The following is a 12,896-nucleotide window of genomic DNA, read 5'->3' as shown; positions in this document are numbered from 1 at the left end:
TGTGGGCAACAGGATCGGATTTGGTACACGCTAACGGTTTAAGGTTAAGGCCTAAACCTCGTCACTGACAATGACGCATCACAATGACATGAATGTGACTCACATGCTTTGCAAGTCACTTTAAGGTCAATAAACAAACACATAGTGACATGGTAAAAGCCCCGGCGAAGTGAAAATAAACAAGGCTTCTGGAACTGTCAATGTGACCTATTTGACTGTTATGGAAATTTGTTTATTTTTGTGAATACAAAATAGATTAGAATTCATTGAGTTAAAAGTTAAATATATAAGATGGCAAATATGATAGAATAAGAGATTTAAACAAATTATATAAATATATAATTGTTGTAAAACAATTACTAAATCATTTGAGTCGTGTGATTTAATAACGTTGATCTGTAGGTGATTTTATTTTGAAAGTTTATGATCACGTGACTTAAGTCGGTTACGAGAGTACTGTGGAATTCTGGGAGTTTGTAGAGAAGCGGGAAGATTTACGAAAGCACGAACGGACCGCACAACAGCGGAGCGATATATACACTGTGTTCAAGAGGCGCACACGGTAATTGTGCTTTTCTTCATTTTTATTTTGTTTATTGATTAAATTTGGTGTGATATTTTGTACATGATTTCATCACGCCATCAGCGGAGAAGGAGAAATAAAAAAGGAAAATCTGGCCATCAGTCTGAATCGTGGCCTTTTTTGCTGGACCGATGTAGCTACTACAGCTTCTAGATTTGACTCACCGCCGAGAATTTTGTTAACAACGCCATCGAATTTGAATGACGGGAAATTGCTACAAACATAGAATATGGCTTGAAAATGGTGAAAAATTAAGTTGTTCTCTCCGCTTTTGAATATTGTTGGTGAAATGCGGTGAAACCACACCCTGCTCAACTGTCAACCGTCACTCATTTCCTTTACCACTTCAATGACTTGGCACAAAGGATGCCTCGTTATCTGGCGTCTTTTTAATTCCTTCCACATAAATTTACGCTTAAGGTGGGGAAAATATATCCGCTGTGTGTCTCTGGTGGCTGCAATATTCCACCAGGTCATCCCCAGAAGTGGAGAGAAATGCACTATATTTACCCCCATTACATATACTTAAGTAACTTTTGGGATGTATTTGACGACTGGCTCGATCCAATTTATTTGGGAGGGGGCAGCGAGACTTCCTGCTGGGTCGCAGCTCATCAATAAAACGAAATAGAATCCATTTTGGAAATTTGAATTGATATCCAGCCCGAATTGCAGCAGAATGAATCGTTAAGTGTGCAAAACCATTGTGTCTGGCACTTTTCAGAAAAAGTGGATTGGCACTCAGAATTACGGAAAAGTGTAACATTTACAATTAGCGGCTCTGGCCCAGCAGAAATATCACTCCTAGCACACAACAACGCAGCATAAGCGCTCGGCGCTAATCTTTTATTACGAAACGTTCAAATTCATCCCAATTGTCATTATGTGGGTACGTCTGTCAACCATGACCGCTTTCCACAGCAGATCGAAGATGGGAACAACAAAAAAAAATCACCAGAGGATAATCACTTGGGTTAGACATCTGATAATCAGGCTTTTGGTGGCATGTAAACAAATGTTAAACGTGTCTGAATGTGGACGGAGAGCATACGAGGAGATGCTGTTAGAAGTATTATTACGTAGGGATCACTGACATGACAGTGCAGTGACACTCAACGTCCACATGGCGGTACTGCAATACCACCTGTCGCAGACGCTGTGGAGGCGTGAGGATCCGGCGAAACGCAAAGGCCAACAATCTTATTTATGCGTTCTTATCTGGCCTCCTGACTGACGGACAACATGGTGAGCTCTTGGCCAACATTCCTCAGCGAAGGTGGAAGGCAGCTGACATGTCACAACCGCCTTGCGCTCGCTCGTAAATTGCTTTTTGTAGCACCGACGCGGCGAAGGAAGATGGAACGTAAGATGAGATTCCATTCGCCTCTGACGTCCGGTGAAAATGATTCTTTGCTCGTTTTTTTTCCTGCACCCTTGCCTTCCTCCGGCTATGTCACGTGGGAATTTGTTCTTTAACAGATTCGCCATGAAAGGAACTGGATTGTTGCTGTGTGAAGCGTGCAAATGATCTTCTCATGGTGTGTGCTGGGGATTGTTATCTCCTTGTTTACACTTGTAAGGCACATTGCAGAGGATTCCAATTCTCCTTTCAAGGCACGCTGAGGCTGAAAATATTTCAGTCTCTTGCTCTCTCTTTCTCACACTGGGCAGCACATTTCACTCGGGAATGCCTTGATAGTCTTGAGATTACAATGCAAGCTACATTCCGATATAAGATATCCTGTGGAGCAAAACAGCTCAAGAAATAACCGAGACCAAACTTTTTTTCTCTCATGAATGGCTTGGTTATCTTAAGATGCAATTGTCCCAGAACATGACCGACAGCAAGCTTCCTGGAACCGTGTTGGACATTTTGCTCCCAAATGCCATGAAAGTCTCGAGAATTCAGTGTACCCCACGGAGACTCAAGTCACCCAATGCCAGATTTAGCAAAGCAGCCCCAAAACATAATCACGACTATCCTGCTTTCTGACACCTGACAGCTCATTTTATGCCTGAAAGCCTTGATCGTCTTGAGGTTTTATTCTGACCTGCCGGTTTCAGGAACACCAATGCCAGATGAAGCAAAGCAGCCCCAGAACTTAATTAGCACGTCTGCCTCACTTCTCTGAGTTTCTGAGGTTAGAATCTGGGCTCGGACACCTGAGAATGTTATTCACTCCTGTGTCTGATTCAGCCAAGTAAGACATACTCACGTCCCCTCTAATTTTCACAGTAAGTAACATTGCTTTAAATGTCCTAAAAGGTTCATACTACTGAAGAAACATAACGAAATGCTTCCCGTTTTACTTGCCAACATTCATCATCACTGTTTTTCTGTTATTTTGTTTAGTTGTTGAGGAATTAGACACAGTTTTCAAAGTACAAATACGAGATCCATGTTAAAAAAATAATAATAATTAAAAAAATATAAAAAAAAAATATATATATACATATATATATTTAAAATGCCACATATATATACATCACCCAGGTTCAAACTTTCTGTAGTACAAATAGATTTGGTAGTTGATGTAGCAGAAAACATTTGAAGCTAAACACTGCCATCTTGTGGTCTAACCGTGGAAGTGCACATAGTGCACTGTCGTGGTTGAATTGATTTTCATCGTTAAGCTGCGACCATTCAAGTAAACAAGTCCTGTTATTTTATAGCTAAACGCTCAAATTAAATGAACAAAGAAATGAACTTGTAATACGCTAAAAATATTTAAAAAAAATAAATAACGCAGAGTGATTCTCTGCAAAGGAAAAATTAGTCACCACTAGATGTCACTCTCAAATGTGACAGCCATTCCAGCAGCACCTTGGATACATCCTGCACATTCACTGTTTGAGAGCTTGTCTTTTGAATCTGTGGATAATATTTATATTGCCTCAAAGGGCACCCATATTCTCACAACACTGGAGTTGGTGCGTCTAAAATTGCGGAATAACCTTAAAACATGATCAACTCTGAATCCCAAATTGTTCCGTTTAACTTTCGGGAGATACACTTTATCACAAATTCAAGTTGATAAAAGTGACTATTAGGAAAGTAGTAATTCATATTTTCAGAGACGCTCGTTTCGTCCCAGGGACTGAATGAAATGCCGTAACGAAACAAAAAATAGAGTAAAGTGCCCATCTCTGGGTATTTTTATGGAGTGTGAAGTACGGTAATCATTTGTAAGGCAAATTTTGTATGAAACGTTAGAAATGACAAAAGTATTTTGGGTTCATTTAGACTTTACTTACAATTTTTTGCAATTTGTATCAGGGCTTGGTCTCTAACCCTGGCCAATTTATTGCCATACGTTTATGTTTGATAAGATCAGTGCAAACATAAACGCCACACGGCTCATCGCGTTGCCTCCCGCTCTTTCGTCACCGTCGCTTCCCCTCAACACACTTGTTTGCTTTTCACATGGTTACATTGACTCCTGTTGTAAATCATCCTCGCTCTGCCCATTCGGCGTGCAAATTGTCATGAGGCCACCTCAGCCTCATATAAACAAAGCACGTGTTGCCAGGTTCATCGAATAATCTGAAATTTAGTGGACACGTCTGTCATGATTAGAACTTCAAAATAAGTAAAAAGAAACCTCGCTTGAAACGACGGAAGGTCAGTTTTAGGGTCATTTTGGCCTTTATTATGTGTCCTCCAAAAATGAACTCTCCTTGAAAGTTTCTGAAAATAAAGGAATATACGCCCCCTGCTGGCAGAAGAAAAAATAATTCAATATTTGCTGTTTTGGATTCCCGCCCCCCCCCCCCCCCCCCGACATCTTAACCCCACCGTCACTGGAGAGGCACACACGTATTCCAGTTTGACTTGTTTCAGATTGGTTTCCATCTTGGAAGTGTCAGGCATCCTTTAAGTTGCACAACCGGAAATGTGAGCGCTGAGAAAGCATGAACCGCCATGGCGGGTTCTGGCATGATGCGCTCATGTGCATCAACGAGGCCCAGACGTGGCAACCCGAGGAAATGAGCAGGATTGTTCACGAGAGACCCAAGACGGCCCTTTGCCATTTGAGTGCCGTGGGAAGATGTAATCGGTGCGTTGTGCTCGCTGAAGGACAATAAAATCAAATAAAAAGCTCCAGCTGGGCTGGGCTAGGACGGCGCGAGCAGGCCTTGACCGCTCACCACACCAGTCTGGCGCACTGGGCATTAAATCACAGGCGTCAAACTCCGTTCCTCAAGGGCATCAATATCCTGTTTGTTTTCCACCTCTCCTTGCTGCAACAAATGATCACGATCAGGCATGGGCAAACTGTGGCCCGGGGGCCACATGCGGCCTGTTAAACGTTTTAATCCGGCCCACCAAACTTGGAAAAAAATTAAATGAATCAATTATTCATGTTTTATTTCTAAATACTCTGGTGTGTCAAACAGATATTTTGCCGGAATGCTTTTTTTGTGTTTATTTTCATTTAAAATGAAATGGGTTTTTTTCTCCGATGATGTGAGGTTACCAAAACACTCCATCCATCTGCTCCTGGTCCGGCCCCTCTGACAAATTTTAGAACCCATCTTAAAGGTCAACCCTCGTGGTCGGAGTCATCCAGTTGGATCCCCGGCATCAGGCTGTAGTATTGCGTGGACTGAATCATGTACGCTTTCTCCCGGTCGTTTGAGTCTTTCAGAACTTCTGTCACGCTAACAGCGTCCGGCTCTGACTTGCTGGGCCTCCTCCCCTTGGACTCCGAGTGGAGCGAGTCCACAGACCCCATCGTGACTTCCTGGTCTTCGTTGGTGCTTCCCAGCATCGTCGAAGTCGGGATCTGGATTCCTTCTCCCACACGATCCGCCGACCCCTGCGGTAACTTGCCGGCCACCTTGGACCCGGTGCCTTTGATGCGAGGGTTCCGTTTCTTAGACCCCCCAAATGTGGAGGCCTCCTTCCTCTTCCTCCCGCAGCACCAGCACACCAGTAGGGTGGCGAGGATGAACACCGGGAGCGCGATGAAGAGCGCGGTGAGGCTGGTCGGCCGGCATGCATCACTCAGTTTGGCCGAGCGTGCCGCCCGGCCCGCCAGGGTCCACGGCGCCGCGCATGTCAGGTTCCTTGCTAGCTCCTCCGCTTCGAGGACTTCCAAGAAGGCGCAGGAGCACTCCCACGGGTTCCCGGCCAGCTCCAGGCTCCTCAGGACGGGCCTCTGGAGCACCGATGCCGGCAAGGAGCGCAGACGGTTCTCCTGCAGGTTCAACCTGAGCAGGTTATCGGAGTCCTGCAGGAAGCCCTCTGGGAGCTCCTCCAGCGTGTTCCCGCTCAGGTCCAGAACCTCCAGGCGGGGCTGTCCTGCCAGGAAGTAGGGCGGTAAAGCTGCAATTCCATTCTGCGATAAGTTGACCTTCTGCAACAGAGACGCCCCCACGGTGGATGCCTCCAGGGAGGTGATGTTGCATCTGGAGAGATCCAGAATACGAAGGTCAGACTGGTTGGTCAGATGAGACCAGTGAACGAGGCCCAGCGTGGAACCTGAGTAGTTGAGGCAGCAGACGCCGATGGGCACCTCCTGGGGGAACGACGATAAAATGGTGGCCGGCGGGCACACGCAGCCGCCGGCGAGTGCCGCCATGAGCAAGGGGAAGATGACGATGAACCAGCCTGCTAGCATCGTAGCAGCATCGCAAATTTGTTCTGGAAGCACCCGCGAGGGCAGAAGTGGGCCTCGTAATGCGCCGGGCTTCTCAGAGGATGCCCAGTTGCTATGAAGACAGCGGGCGTCGGCATGGTGACCCCGTCGCTAAGCTTCGGAAACGTCTCAGGCTACAGAGAGGAAGCAGATGTACAAGTTTATGCAGGATTAGCAACAATCTGCAGTGGGATCAACTTTAACCAAATCGTATTTAAATCGGCAACATTTGCCTTGTAAAGCACTTTTTGCCTTTGGCTGCTAAAGGCTTTTTTTTTTTTTTTTTTTTACTTTAAAATGTTTTGTCAATCTTTTAAATATTTTTGTCATTTAAACATACTTGGCCACAGTAAAACAATTTTACATTTTTCATTATAGTAAATTTTTATTTCATTTTGACTTTTTTTTTTTTATGATATTTTTAATTATTTTCAGAGCTTGGCCTTTTTTTTTTTTTCAGTCCGGTTCTCACGGTTTAAAGAATACTGAAGGAGAAGACCGCAGCTTGAGGAAATTCGGTTTTCCCTTGCAGGGATTTTGGGACATCCGTCACATGCGGAATGAATGCCCTTTTATTCCACACATGATTGTGTGTGTGTGTGTGTGTGTTAATGTATGATCTTTAAAAGTGGAAAAGCAGGATGACCTCACTCCCAAACAATGCGACATCCTCTCCCTTTTCCTGCAAAACAATGTGTCCGCCTTGTCAAACCTCCCAAACTATATCATATCGACATTGTTTTTTTTTTATGACATGATTAACCGTGCAGTACTGTATACAAGTCAAGATGAACTACCCAAGTGTTTTAAAAAAAAAAAATGCTATTTTTGCCCTTATTAGCATCACGTTGTAATAAAAACACATTTTTTTAATGACATGATTAAATATCTAGACAAGGCAAGTTGAATGATGCAAGTATTTGAAACAGATTAGCTTCACTTTGTAGTCAGAAGCAACTTTATTTGTGTTTTTATCGCGTGATTGAGGAAACTGGCAAGTCAACATGAACTCTCCGAGCATCTGACAAAACATTTTGCCCTTATTAGCTTCACTTTGTTGCCGGAAGCAAATTTGTTTTTGTGACACGACTAAATATGCAAGTTAAAATAAAGAATCTGAATCGCCTTTATTGGCCAAGTATGTAAAAGAGACAAGGAATTTGTCTTGGGCAGTATTTCAAATATACTATTTTTTCCTTGCAAGCTTTACTTTGTACTCGCAAACCATGTTATTTATACTTTTATGACATAATTACACATATAAGCAACTTTGACAAGTTCTTAAAATCCTCTTTTGGCCTTTCCCTCAGAAAATGAAATTGCAGTCAAAAGCAACTCTGGTTTTAATGATGACATATTTAAATACAAGGCAAGTCGTGATTATATAATATGATTCTATTATGAGGATTTGTAGGCTTATTTTAAGACTTATCTATTTTTTTAATTGCTTGGCGGGCCACAACAAACGCCTCCCATGGTCCACGTGCTTTAGGTTGCCCACCCTCACCCTTAAAGAAACAGTAGCGTTTATTTGGATGTGCTGCATGCATGTGTTCAGTAAGACATAAAAGTCATACTTACTCACAGCCAATTCTTGAGATTCAGATTTCCAAATAGCAGGCATTTGCAAAGAAATACTCAGAAGGAGAAGCTTCCCTTTCGCCTCACAGAGTGGAACTTCTCTCCTTTTTCCCTCCTCTTCCACCTCCTCCTTGTGATGGAGGGTGTGTCTCAGTTTGGATTGAAGACAAGGGAAAGGAGCGCCCTCTGGTGGTTCGTTTAACTTTCTCACCTCGAACTTTTGCTCGCTGGTAAAGACGTTTCCCATTAGGACGAGAAACTTTCTTTACCTAACGAGAAAATTCGTCTTTCAAGAAAGTTTTTCTCATTAGGACGAGAAAGTTTCTCGTTAGGATGAGATTTTTTTTTGTCCCATGTCCCTTTAGGGGTTCCGTAAGGGGCAAATGTTATAAAGCACAGACCCGGTGTAAACTGCAGGGCCCCCTTCATTTTATTAAATGTATATAAAATGATTCTTAAAAATTGAATTTAAAAAACTTTTTAAAATTTATATAATCTCTCATGCGTATGTCATCCGTTATGAGTAATACTTCTAATAATGTGAATAATAATGGTGTACGGAGGTGTCATTTAAATGAGCTTCCTCAGGAATGTCAGTTTTCGAGCTGGGGTTTCGCTCGGGGATCGATTTGTTGGGCCTCAGGACTCAGAAACTAAACTCAGGGATTGTAATCGAGCGTCGACTCGCTCATGTCGCTAGCTGCGGTCGTCCCGTCTGTTTGTTAAATCAAACGGGACTCAACGTAAACCGTCGGGATGTTTTTGTCCTCTCTGGCTCGTTCTGCGGTGTCGCAGACGGTACGTAAGAGAGATATTGTTACACTTTACGCGCATTTGTAGCTATTTGTGAATTGCGTTTGTTATGAAATAGAATGACTCCTCACAAGGGCAAAGCGGTGAAGGGCCGCTTAGCTAACAGCTAACGCGAGCATGCTAGTCGGTTTTGCGAGGGACTACTTTGTGCAGTCTGGATCTTTCCTGCCAGTGTTTATTGAACAGAAATAAAAACTTAGTTGCTCGTTTTCTGCTTCCCAGGTGAGGGGTCTTCACCGATCTGCTGCTCGCACAGGAGCTGGCGGTATCTTTGTGGTGAGTACTCAAAATGTTCTGCCTGGATTTCACAATTAAGATGCTCGTTATTAATCGTATGCAAATAACTTCTCTGACGAATCGCTTGAACGCAATCCGTTGATTCCACGTTGTTTCCCGAATTCCTAGAGTAATATTGTTCACTGAGTTCGCTTTGCAAAATCAAGCTGTTGCCATGGTAAAACCTTTAACACAGGTGATGTTTTGCTCAATACAGCAACATTCTTAATTGTGCTTCCAAGTTTCCCCAACTACTTAAAGCAACAAAAATGACAATGGTGATGGCCTTGAAATTTACCAGTGATTGTCTTTTTCTTTTTTTTTTTTACACCAAGTTCCACCATCAATACCAAACTAAAGAAAAAAATCCAAATACATATGTAACATTAGTCTTGGAAGATTGTTTTCTCTGAGCAAGCCCCCAAAAGGTTGCAAGTTTTGACAAGTAGCTCCTGGGAGCCTGGTCCTTGCAATATGGAAACTGTGCAGTGGGACAATGGAAACATGCCATGGTTTCACTATCCCTTGATACAAACGCCTGTACAACATGTTTGTTAAACAGTTTGTTCAACATGTCTGGGGAAATAAATTGCCCCAAATGTAAAAAATAAATAAATAAAGGGTTAAACCCTTCTGTGAAATTAATAAAGCCGTTATGGAAACAATGAGTTGACGGCATTTTTTCCCTAAGGCTGATGGTAAGGAAGAGAACCAGCGTTAAACAGATTTGTGTTCCACTCTGGAGGTTGTGGTGTACTTTTCCATGTTAAAGAATGTGCCGTCTTCTCTCCCCGCTCGCCTTTTCAGCACAGAGACACGCCGGACAACAATGCCGACACGCCATTCGAGTTCACTGAGGAGAACAAGAAGGTAACCATTTCCAACATGTAACAAGCATCCCAAGGACGGAATTGTCATGCCTTGCGCTACAGCTGTGTTCCATCAAAGTTACTTCATCAAAAAACTGCCGAGATATAAAACTAGTCTTTTTAAAAATGTTAAAACAGATCCCAGGTGTCTTCACAATAACGACTGAGGGCATTGTGGAAAGGCATGAGCCACTCAGTGTTGCAAACTTTTTTTTATTTTTTTTTGTCCATAGAGAATCGAAGCCATCATTTCAATGTACCCCGTTGGCCACAAGCAAGCTGCGACCATCCCCGTGCTAGATTTGGCCCAGAGGCAATACGGGTGGCTCCCCGTCAGCGTCATGAACAAGGCGAGTTGCACCGCAACGTTCACGAGAAAGAGAAGGAAAGAAAAAAGGAAACGGGAGGCCATCTCAACAGCGTTGTTGTCCGTCAGGTGGCCGAGGTGCTGGAGATCCCACCCATGAGGGTGTACGAGGTGGCCACCTTCTACACCATGTTCCTGCGCCACCCCGTGGGCAAGTACTTCATCCAGATCTGCACCACCACGCCGTGCATGCTGTGCAACTCGGACAGCATCCTGGAGGCCATCAAGAACAAGCTGGGTGAGCAAAGCCAAGCCCCCCCCCCCCTTTTTCACTTTTATTAAACACAAGGAGAGCAGTAAAACTGCAAGTACAACAATCACACTCATGCAGGAGCTGATGTCTGCCACGGCTCACGTTTACACGCAGACTCCCCCGAAAAGCATTTTTCAGTGAAAAGTTTTGTGTTTTGAGAAGGTCATTTGAATCAGCGGTGGGCGGGGTTACTCTCGGTTGCATTGTCATTAATTAACAAAGTGTGTGTTGTAAACAGGTATCAAGGTCGGCGAGACGACAGCGGACAAGATGTTCACGCTAATCGAAGTGGAATGCCTCGGTGCCTGTGTCAACGCGCCGATGGTACAGATCAATGACAACTATTACGTGAGTGCCACATTTATTTGGAAATTGTTCATTTATTAGCAATGTCAAGACGTCATGACTCTACCGTGTTACCTCATCAAGCAGCCCCACGTCTAGACAGCAAATGAAGGGGGAATGTCATTCAGTCGTTCCAGCAACTCAAAACACATGCATTAAACATTTTTGTGATTTTTTTTTTTTTTAATCTGAAAAATTATCAGTAATAACAAATTAATAGAACATAGAGTTAACGGTTTGTGCATTTTGAATCTTGATAATTCAATGGGCAATTGTGCTGAACCTTTTGATGTGCACACTTCGGCCACCTGGGGGCAGTATAATATATAGACATACTTTGCTTAGATTTGATGAGAAAACATTGCAAGCCATGACAAAAAAATAGATTACGCAATGCCAAAAAAAAAAAAAGGTTATTGTCAGGTCACGCACAAATTGAGATAACCTGCGGTCATGTAGCATTGACCCATTTTAAAGTTTAAACCTCACATCCATGATCCATTTTTTATTGCGCTTGACCTCAATAGGGTAGCAGGTGCAAAGCGAGGTAACTTTTTTTCATTTTGTATTTTACCATCCACATCAGCAACACAATGTCGTAAAAGCGGGGCAGACACACTAGTTCTCCTCAATTTAACACTGAGTGTCTTAGTCTCCCAAATGAAATAAATACAAATCATGCCTCAAAAAGATGGCAACATTTCTTTATTATGAGCAATTGACAACCATGCAGTATCAGAGTAGACAAATAGAGGATAGGTGGAAAGTTGGTCGAAAAGCATTGGAGTGGATTTATTTACGTGTTCTAATGCAAAATTACGGTATATTAGGTGTCCAGCAAACATGGCATCTGCAAAGCTGACATTTAGTAGTATATGGAGCCAGCACTGCTGTTGAAAGTTAGCGACGAGTAAAAACTTCGTTTTATTTAGTAATGCGTTATAAATGCAAATTACAACATACATTAAGCAAAGTGCATTTCTACAAATAATCTGTTAATTACTGAAATAGTCCATCCTGGAATGAGTCTTCATCCATTCGCAGCTTTCTCTACAAAATAGGAAGCGACCTGCTAACAAATGTGATTTATTTATTTATTTATTTTTCCAAACAGTTGGGCCTTGGCGTAAGTCTGCTCCACTCAGTGTATTTTGTTTTTTTTCCCCCAGGAGGACCTCACCCCAAAGGACATAGAGCATATTATTGACGAGCTCCAAGCAGGCAGGGTCCCGCCACCAGGGCCCAGGTAAGATGCAAAGTCATCTATTTAAACCTAAGTGAGCTTACATTATCTTTTTGTTTCCTTTTTGTAGAAGTGGCCGTTTCTCGTGCGAACCTGCTGGCGGCCTGACCTCATTAACAGAACCTCCAAAAGGGCCCGGCTTTGGCGTGAGGCCGGACCTGTAGTAGACTCGCTGCTCTGCTTTTGTTCTCCAAAAGTAGCTGATCATCTTGTTTGATGGGAAGATATTAATGTAAATAAATTAAACGACTGTACATGTGCAGTTTTATTTCAGCGACAACATGCTACATTGTTGTCTTGACTCTTGTGAAGCCATTAAATCAGCATACCAAATTTTTAATAGACAATACATAATATAAGGTGGTCTTAAAGTGGGTATACAGTTTGATTATATTTCAAGGATTTTCCTGGAATCATTAGTTTTTTTTTCACTTTCTTCTGTCCTTTGCTATCTACATTTCTGTCTTCATACCTTATTTTATGACCTTTTGTTTCCTTCTTTTCTTCCCTGACATGCCTTTTATTCATGCATCCGTTCATTAGTCCTCCTTCACTTAAAGCTACTATGTGCCTGCCTTCCACCTCTGACCTGCTTTTTATTTTGCATCCTTTGCTCAAATCTCATTTTCTGCCATCCCTACATGACTGTCCAATATTGCTTTCCAATGTTTGTTCTTGACATAAGTTACTTGCCATTCTTCACTGTGCCTGTAATTTAAGTGTACATCTACATTTGGCTCACCCGCTGAATGGAAGCAAGCACTTCCACTAGCCAGCTTCTTTGAACAAATACAAAGACAAAAACATGAATGAAGGCGAGCCATTGTGCGATAACGCCTTTTGTCACACACACACACCGCTGTCACTTTCATCATTGGCCCCGGTGGCGCTCTCGTGTCTCGCCGGGGAGGGGGAGCCCTTTCC

The 12,896-nt window shown here is 42.9% G+C and overlaps 2 protein-coding genes across 3 annotated transcripts; one reads left to right on the top strand and one right to left on the bottom strand.

Annotated features, from left to right (window-relative positions):
* Positions 1-4,373: 4,373 nt before the first annotated feature.
* Positions 4,374-7,898, bottom strand: LOC148326276 (uncharacterized). 2 transcript variants are annotated; one of them, XM_088311544.1, is made up of 2 exons: positions 7,811-7,898; positions 4,374-6,359 (listed from the first exon to the last, which is right to left on the bottom strand). In XM_088311544.1, the coding sequence occupies exon 2, from the start codon at positions 6,205-6,207 to the stop codon at positions 5,128-5,130; it is 1,080 nt and encodes a 359-aa protein (XP_088167670.1). In that variant the 5' UTR covers positions 6,208-6,359; positions 7,811-7,898; the 3' UTR covers positions 4,374-5,127. The 2 variants fall into 2 exon arrangements, with proteins under 2 accessions (XP_088167670.1, XP_088167669.1); XM_088311543.1 differs by having other exon boundaries at positions 7,807-7,895.
* A 507-nt stretch (positions 7,899-8,405) lies between these two features.
* On the top strand, positions 8,406-12,782 carry ndufv2 (NADH:ubiquinone oxidoreductase core subunit V2). Its single transcript, XM_088310518.1, has 8 exons — positions 8,406-8,604; positions 8,842-8,895; positions 9,703-9,765; positions 9,998-10,114; positions 10,201-10,369; positions 10,623-10,732; positions 11,899-11,975; positions 12,043-12,782. Exons 1-8 carry the CDS (start codon positions 8,563-8,565, stop codon positions 12,134-12,136), a joined length of 726 nt encoding a protein of 241 aa, XP_088166644.1. The 5' UTR covers positions 8,406-8,562; the 3' UTR covers positions 12,137-12,782.
* The last annotated feature ends 114 nt before the right edge of the window (positions 12,783-12,896 follow it).

This window comes from Idiotropiscis lumnitzeri, chromosome 12 (genome assembly GCF_059441095.1).
Source record: "Idiotropiscis lumnitzeri isolate Australia: NSW breed Sydney's pygmy pipehorse chromosome 12, RoL_Ilum_1.0, whole genome shotgun sequence".
Taxonomy (NCBI): Eukaryota; Metazoa; Chordata; class Actinopteri; order Syngnathiformes; family Syngnathidae; genus Idiotropiscis; species Idiotropiscis lumnitzeri.
This window is presented reverse-complemented; position numbering and strand designations above follow the sequence as displayed.

Excerpts from the sequence above, each read along its gene's own strand:
- ndufv2 (XM_088310518.1), top strand. The coding sequence starts at position 8,563 with ATGTTTTTGTCCTCTCTGGCTCGTTCTGCGGTGTCGCAGACG. Across the intron at positions 10,370-10,622 it reads GGCCATCAAGAACAAGCTGG|GTATCAAGGTCGGCGAGACG; the intron begins GTGAGCAAAGCC and ends TGTTGTAAACAG. Across the intron at positions 10,733-11,898 it reads AGATCAATGACAACTATTAC|GAGGACCTCACCCCAAAGGA; the intron begins GTGAGTGCCACA and ends TTTTTCCCCCAG.
- LOC148326276 (XM_088311544.1), bottom strand. The coding sequence starts at position 6,207 with ATGCTAGCAGGCTGGTTCATCGTCATCTTCCCCTTGCTCATGGCGGCA.